General features: G+C 46.0%; 2 protein-coding genes across 2 annotated transcripts in view; one reads left to right on the forward strand and one right to left on the reverse strand.

Annotated features, from left to right (window-relative positions):
* Positions 1-8,023, forward strand: part of LOC107123819 (zinc finger protein 850-like) — a 399,053-nt gene that overhangs the window by 356,757 nt on the left and 34,273 nt on the right. The window lies entirely within an intron of this gene.
* Positions 1-8,023, reverse strand: part of LOC107123818 (zinc finger protein 208-like) — a 119,219-nt gene that overhangs the window by 18,384 nt on the left and 92,812 nt on the right. The window contains exon 7 of the mRNA XM_015427159.1: positions 1,455-3,592. Within this exon, the coding sequence (XP_015282645.1) occupies positions 1,455-3,592 (2,138 nt within the window). The remainder of the gene's footprint in view (positions 1-1,454; positions 3,593-8,023) is intronic.

An 8,023-nucleotide genomic window follows, 5' to 3' on the forward strand; every position in this document is an offset into this window, starting at 1 on the left:
ATTTCACATGGTGGTTATGTCCCCAGCTTGAGACTCTGCCTCTGTAACAGCATATTAATAGGCAGATTTCATTTGGTTGGAGAACCAAGAGTTGGGAGTTGACTCCAAATCTCCCTTTGAAGTTGTTGTTCAGCCGAGGATTCTTCTCATTTATGTAGATTATAAAGGACACAGTCAAACACAATTAAATAATTTTTTAAAATTTAAAATACAACATGCTTCAAACATCAGCACTCTTGCAATATTTTGTTTATTTAACAGCCTCTGATAACTGACACCTCTTGCTCTGAATCATTGCACCAAAATCTGGAGACAATGTCTGTGCTGTAGCAATCTTGAGTATGCTATTCAGTTGTGTATCTGGAAGTTGAAAACCTACTTTTAATTTATTGACATTCATTACAGAAATCTCACGGTCAATGCTCTGCACCTAAGACCCAGGGGAAAACATGAAATGGCTGCGCTTTTGTACATAAACTGCTTCATCTACTGGTTAAGAACATGTGAAGGGCTGTGTTTGTCTTCAAAACTATAATATTCCCCAGAGAAATAACTACAATTCTTGTGAGTCAGTGCAATAGAGAGGCAGCAATGTATAGTGGTCAGTGTCAGCCTACTATCTAGGAACTCTTAAGTTCAAGAATCATGAGGGCATGAATACATTGATAATGGAGAGGCAAGTCCAGTTGCACCCAGGAGAGCCACAGCATAACCAGCCCAACAACAAAACACGCACACACAGGATGATGAACCCAACAAATGTTATTTCTCATCTAAATAGTTCACATTCCTTTCCTACTAAGAAAGACTGGATCACGAAGGCATGAATACAGTGGAAAAAAGGAAACCCCGTTGCATCCAGGAGAGCCCTGGCATAACCAGCCCAACAAAACACACATATTCTCTCTGTAGAATGGTCTTAAAGGTGCTTCATATTTCTCCCATGTGATTGAGGCAGCAGAGCAAAGGGGAGGAAGGGGAGGAGCCTCAGCCAATGGAAGGGAAGCAAGACTTGCCTTTGTCTTCTGTGCAATTGAGGCAGCCTGGCCAGAAAGCAAGCTCTGGCTCATTCCCTCCCTCACCCTGGAAGGAAGAGTGGGATGAGCCTCAACCAATGCAGAGAATAGAGGCTTGCCTATCGATGTCTCCTGTGCAATAGAGAGAGTCTGGCAAAGCAAGCTGTGACACAGAAGGAAGCAGGAAAGAGGGAGAGGGAAGCAGAAGAGAGCCAGTTGCTTGCAGGCCAGATATGACCCCTGTGGGGGCTGGATCCAGCCTGTGAGCCGCATGTTTGACCACCCTGCCTTAAAAAATATAAGTACCTAATGTTTTTCCACAATCCAGGCATTTGTATAGTTTCACTCCTGAGTACATTCTTTTTCTACTCTATAGTTTTTTTCTACTCTACATGGTTTTTCCCATGTGAATTCTTTGATGGGAAGTAAGGCTTCCACTCTTACTGAAGCTTTTCCCACACTCCAGGCATTTATATAGTTTCTCCCCTGTGTGAATCCTTTGATGGGAAATAAGTTTTCCACTCTCCGTGAAACTTTTCCCACACTCCATGCATTTATATGGTTTCTCCCCAGTGTGAATCTTTTGATGGGAAGTAAGTTTTCCACTCTCTGTGAATCTTTTCCCACAATCCAGGCATTTATATGGTTTCTCTCCTCTGTGAATTCTTTGGTGGACAAAAAGGTTCGAACCCTGACTGAAGCTTTTCCCACACTCCAGGCATTTATATAGTTTCTCCCCTGTGTGAATCCTTTGATGGGAAATAAGTTTTCCACTCTCCGTGAAACTTTTCCCACACTCCATGCATTTATATGGTTTCTCCCCAGTGTGAATCTTTTGATGGGAAGTAAGTTTTCCACTCTCTGTGAATCTTTTCCCACAATCCAGGCATTTATATGGTTTCTCTCCTCTGTGAATTCTTTGGTGGACAAAAAGGTTCGAACCCTGACTGAAGCTTTTCCCACACTCCAGGCATTTATATGGTTTCTCCCCTGTGTGAATTCTTTGATGAGAAGTAAGTTTTCCCCTCTGACTGAAGGTTTTTCCACACTCCAGGCATTTATATGGACTCTCCCCCGTGTGAATCCTTTGATGGGAAGTAAGATGTGACTTATGACGGAAGCTTTTCCCACACTCCAGGCATTTATATGATTTCTCACCTGTGTGAATTCTTTCATGGGAAGCAAGGTTGCCTCTCTGACTGAAGCTTTTTCCACACTCCAGGCATTTATATGGTTTCTCTCCTGTGTGAATTATCTGATGAGAAGCAAAGCTTCCACTTGCCCTGAAGCTTTTCCCACACTCCAGGCATTTATATGGCCTTTCCCCTGTGTGAATTCTTTGATGGGAATTAAGATGTCCACTCCGACGGAAGCTTTTTCCACACTCCAGACATTTATATGGTTTTCCCCCTGTGTGAATTCTTTGATGAGTAGTAAGGCTTCCATGTGCAGTGAAACTTCTCCCACACTCTAGACATTTATAAGGTTTCTCCCCTCTGTGCATTCTTTCATGGGCATGAAAATTTCCACCTTGTGTGAAGCTTTTCCCACACTCTAGGCATTTATATGGTTTCTCCCCTGTGTGAATTCTTTCATGGGAAGTAAGGCTTTTACTCAGCCTGAAGCATTTCCCACATTGCAGGCATCTATATGGCTTCTCCCCCGTGTGAATTCTTTGATGGCTAATAAGGCTATCCCTCCGACTGAAACTTTTTCCACATTCCAAGCATTTATATGGCTTCTCCCCTGTGTGAATTCTTTGATGGGAAGCAAGACTTCCACTCTGATTGAAGCTTTTCCCGCACTCCAGGCATTGATATGGTTTCTCCCCTGTGTGAATCCTTTTATGAGAAGCAAGGCTTCCGCTCTGACTGAAGCTTTTCCCACACTCCAGGCATTTATATGGTTTCTCCCCTCTGTGAATTTTTTGATGGGAAGTAAGGTCCCCACTCCCACTGAAGCTTTTCCCACACTCTAAGCACTTATATGGTTTCTCCCCTGTATGAACTTTCTGATGAGAAGAAAGGTTTCCACCATTGCTGAAGCTTTTCCCACATTCCTTGCATTTATATGGTTTCTCCCCTGTGTGAATTCTTCGATGGCAAGTAAGGTTTCCAGTCTGACTGAAGCTTTTCCCACACTCCAGGCATTTATATGGTTTCTCCTCTGTATGAATTCTTTGATGGTAAGTAAGGCTTTTATGGTCACATAACATTTTCCCACACTCCAGGCATTTATATGGTTTCTCCCCTGAGTGAACTTTTTGATGAGAAGCAAGGTTTCCACTCTTGCTGAAGGCTTTTCCACACTCCAGGCATTTATATGGTTTGTCTCCTGTGTGAATTCTTTTGTGGGAAGCAAGGTTTCCACTCTGACTAAAGCTTTTCCCACATTCCAGGCATTTATATGGTTTTTCCCCTGTGTGAATTCTTTCATGGCAAGAAAGATCCCCACTCCCATTGAACCTTTTTCCACATTCAAGGCATTTATACGGTTTCTCCCCTTTGTGAATTCTTTGATGGGAAGTTAGTATATATTTTTGCCTAAAGCTTTTCCCGCAATCCAGGCATTTATATATTCTCGTTTTGTCTTCAGAGGTCCATTGAATATTAACAATTTCCCCACTTGCAGTACACATATTCCCATTTTTTCCATTGCATATTTTTTGCTGTACAGAGCCACCGCCCTGTAGAAGACCAGAAGTATTTCTCCATTTATATGGATGCTTTCCCTCCTCGTTCCTCAGGGCATCACTATATTCACATTTGTCTTTCATGTCTGAATATGCATCCACTTTCTTTATCCAGAGATGCTCAGATGGTTCATCTGCTGATTCCAACACTCCCCCTGCTGAAAGAAAGAAAAAACGTGTGTGATGATGACCTTGTGTGGTGATGGGAAAAAAAACCTGGGGTAATTTTAATCTGAACTACTGATCTGGAACCTATAGTTTAATTTGGCCTTTGTCTCTATACGTTTCAGAGGTAAGTAAAATGGTGAGTTTTTACATACTGGATTTTCTTATAAGATGAGTTAGTCTTGTGGAGTTCAATGGTTTGTTTTTTGTGCCTCCATTTCATGCCACACTCTGTATGATAAACATTCCTTTTTCTGAAACTGTTGTCATTTTGGTCTCTGCACTTGAACAAAGCCTCATTCTCCGGCTCCTGCACTGTGGAGAAACTCTCTTAACAACTCGGGTTTCAAGAACTTTCCCCTACCTCCACTTTGGCAGCTGTAAAGGGGAGATTCTGATACTATTAAGGAGAGTCTGTTTCAGGCAAGCAGACTGTGAGCCTCTTAGAGGCCTAGGGTGGTAGATGTGAGAAACAAGAAAGAGGACTGGAGTGGGATGAAGGCTGGATGCAGGGGAACTCCTTGCTGAGGTCTAGCCTCTTGAGACCATTGCAAGCAGCATAAATTCCCAGTGGCAAAAAAAGAGCCTGCAGGGTCATTTCACCACAGTTTCCCCTACCAGTGCTGGAACGACCCATCCTCGGAAGGGCACCCCACCATCCCCTCTCCCAGTATGCTAAAAGGACAGTGCCCCTCCAAGGGCTTTACACCCAGCAACTGTCCTCCCCTTTTCTTAGCAAGTGAAGATGGGAAGACAGCCGGAATGGTAAAAACTAAAGGATCGAGTTTACATTCAAAAAGAGAATGAGAGATTCATTCTCAATTCACACTGAGATGCACCAAGAGGGGCGGCTGCCAGTCGTGCGCCAACACTGAAGGGAGAAGCACTCCTGCCTCCCAGTGGGGGAATCTGCTGTGGAGCCCCGCCCCCTGCCAAGACCCCTTCTGCACCTTTCATGGCATATTAAATCAGCTTCCCGGCTGACTGCTCCGGACAACTGTCAGAAGAGATAAATCCTAGGTATGGTTTAAAATACACGGGGACAGCCAGGATTTCTTCTGGAAGGGGCTGGATTCTATACTGGCGCAATGAATTTGCCAGAGACTTCAGAATCACTTAGAATGCTGTTCTCCGTGTGTGGCAAGGAAACGGCAGGAACCCGAAAGCCCACGAAAGATACCTAAGCAGCGACCTGTCAATCCCTCCTCTTCATCCGCGGTCAGAAGAAACAACGGTTCTTCCTCCGCTTCCAGCCGGGATATGAGATCAGGTTTGGCAATCGGAGGTCCTTTTGATCAGGGAAAAACACACACAAAATTATAACTTAATGTGCCTGCCCATCAATTCGGCAGAATTTGTCCCTCCAGATATACACAACAGGCACGTCACAGGGGTGGGGTGGAGTCGGGCCAGTAGCCAAGATCTTTTGGTTTGTGGGGCAAATGTTTTTCTTCTGGGGCAGCCATTTTTTCTCTTTGAAAAAACTAATTGCAGCTCTTCAAACATGAACTGTATTTTTAGGCACCTTAACACTATCTGTAGCACCCCTCTGATCCTACAAGTGTCTATTATGGGGCAGAAATGAGGGAGGATTCTCCCCCCCCCACACACACACACAACAAGCACCAGGCAAGCTGGAGCCGCCAGCTGATCACCCTTCTGGGCATCGAGTCGACTGCTTCTGATCCAGGACTGCATCCCGTTTCCACTGGCCAGTCAGACCTGGAACCCCCCAAGCCGGGCAGAAAACCAGGTCCCTCCTAAAAAGTGGATTCTGTTGCTCAGATAACACCCGGGGTGGGATCCAGTCAGCATCCGGGCGTGAGACTAGGCCAGGTGCACGAGACTAGGCCCCAGGTGGCAGGACCTTCCGCGTGCACTTAAAGGCAAGCTCCTTCAGCCGTGGGCTCGGCAGCCACCCCTCCTCCAGCAGGGCACCGAGTGCCCCTATTGGCTGTGCAGCCCACTGAGCTCCGCCTGGCTAGGCTGTCTCTTGGCAGCCACCTGCTCTGACCTCTCCCCAGCCAGCCAGCCAGCCCTCTGTCCAGGTCAGCTGGTGGGACACCCAAGCCGGCCGGAGGAGGCAGGGGCTGAGGCCAGAGTGAGAGTGACGTCCCTCGGCCTCTCTCCCTCCCTCCTTGGCTTTGTTCCTCCCTCCCACATCTATCACCACTGCCGCCACCCGACAAGTGCTGCCCTGAGCCCCACAAGGGCTCTGCCTGCCACCAGTGGCGGGAAAACTAAGGTGCTCCAGCCAAGCGACGGACTTCCCAGTAGACGCAGGTGGGTGTGCCCTGGTGCGGGCCCCACTTGGCACTCCCCAATATTAAAAAACATTATTTCTAGCGAGGCCTTGTGGGGCCTGGCTGATGCGTGCTGGGGCTGGGCCCCTGGGGGACCCCACCGTAGCTACGGGCCTGGGCGGAGTACAGTGTGGAGCAAGAAGAAGCAATATGGCGCTGGCATTTCTGTGCCAGCTGGAAGGGAAATGCCGACTGAGAACTAAGTAACGCAGCAGAGAAGCCAGCAGAGTCCCCTCCACAGCCCCATCCCAGCCCAGGTTAAGGGAAGGCTCAGACTCAAGCAGGAAGCCCCACCTTTAGACCGCCCCACCTTCTCCCCACCAAGCATCCCTTGGCCCACCTCAGAGGAAGGGTCGCGGAAGGTGGCCGAGATCAGCCATCGGGACCAGGGCAGACTTCCCAACCCCATCTTTCCTCAGTAATGACCACTTTACACCTCACGGCAATAAGAAGTCAGGAAAGAACATAAAGACCCTCACCCAGAGAGGCCACGTTCCCAAAATCCCACCAGATCAAAAGATAGAGGAGGATTATAAAATGATGAATGAATTAAAGATAGCGGCTGGATGAAATAACTCTATCGTAATAGGTGATTAACTACCCACACATTGATGGGGACAGGAAGAAGAGATTGAGTTTCTAGACACTCTCAATGACTATACTATGGAACAGATGGTCACAGAACCTACCAGGGGAGAGGGGATCCTGGATTTGGTCCTAAGTAACGCCCAAGACCTGGTGAGAGATGTAAAAGTGATTGCACCGCTTGGGAACAGTGACCATAATGTTATTGAGTTGCCCAAAAAGACTGACACCACCACTTTTAACTTTAAAAGGGGTAACTTCTCTGATATGAGGGGACATGTGAGGAAGAAACTGAAAGAAAAAGTAGAAAGGACCAAAACCATTGGGGAATCTTGGAGACTATTTAAAATGACAATCCTAGAAGCTCAGAAAAAATATATACCGCAGGTTAGGAAAGGCACAAATAGGTATAGAAAAAAAGCCTGCATGGTTAACAAACAAAATAATGGAAGCTGTAAAAGGAAAGAAGGATTCCTTTAAGCGGTGGAAAGCTAGATTGGAGACTATTTAAAATGACAATCCTAGAAGCTCAGAAAAAATATATACCGCAGGTTAGGAAAGGCACAAATAGGTATAGAAAAAAAGCCTGCATGGTTAACAAACAAAGTAATGGAAGCTGTAAAAGGTATAGAAGGATTCCTTTAAGCGGTGGAAAGCTAGTCTCATTGAGGTTGATAAGAGGGAACACAGGTTGTGGCAAATAAAATGCAAGTCTGTGATCAGGCAGGCAAAAAGGGAATATGAGGAACATATAGCAAAAAAATAAATAAAGACCAACAATAAAACCTTCTTCAAATACATTAGAAGCAGGAAACCAGCCACGGAGGCAGTGGGGCCCTTGGATGACCAAGGGGTAAGAGGAGTACTGAAGGATGATATGGAAATGGCTGAGAAGCTGAATGCATTTTTTGCCTCTGTCTTCACTGTGGAAGATGAGAAGTGCTTGCCCACTCCAGAACTGCTGATTTCGGGAAGGGTATTGAAAGACCTGAGTCAGATTGAGGTGATGAGAGAGGAGGTCCTACGACTGATAGACAACTTAAAAACTGATAACTCATCAGGCCCAGATGGCATACATCCAAGTGTTCTGAAAGAAATCGAATGTGAACTTGTGGATCTCCTTACAAAAATATGTAATCTTTCCTTAAAATCTGCCTCCATTCCTGAGGACTGGAAGGTAGTTAATGTCACTCCCATCTTTGCGGCTAGGCTATCTATAGCATCTTGCTGGAAAGATATCTCCCCCCCTAACATTCAAACTT

This window comes from Gekko japonicus, unplaced genomic scaffold (genome assembly GCF_001447785.1).
Source record: "Gekko japonicus isolate JY-2015 unplaced genomic scaffold, Gekko_japonicus_V1.1 scaffold712, whole genome shotgun sequence".
NCBI lineage: Eukaryota > Metazoa > Chordata > Lepidosauria > Squamata > Gekkonidae > Gekko > Gekko japonicus.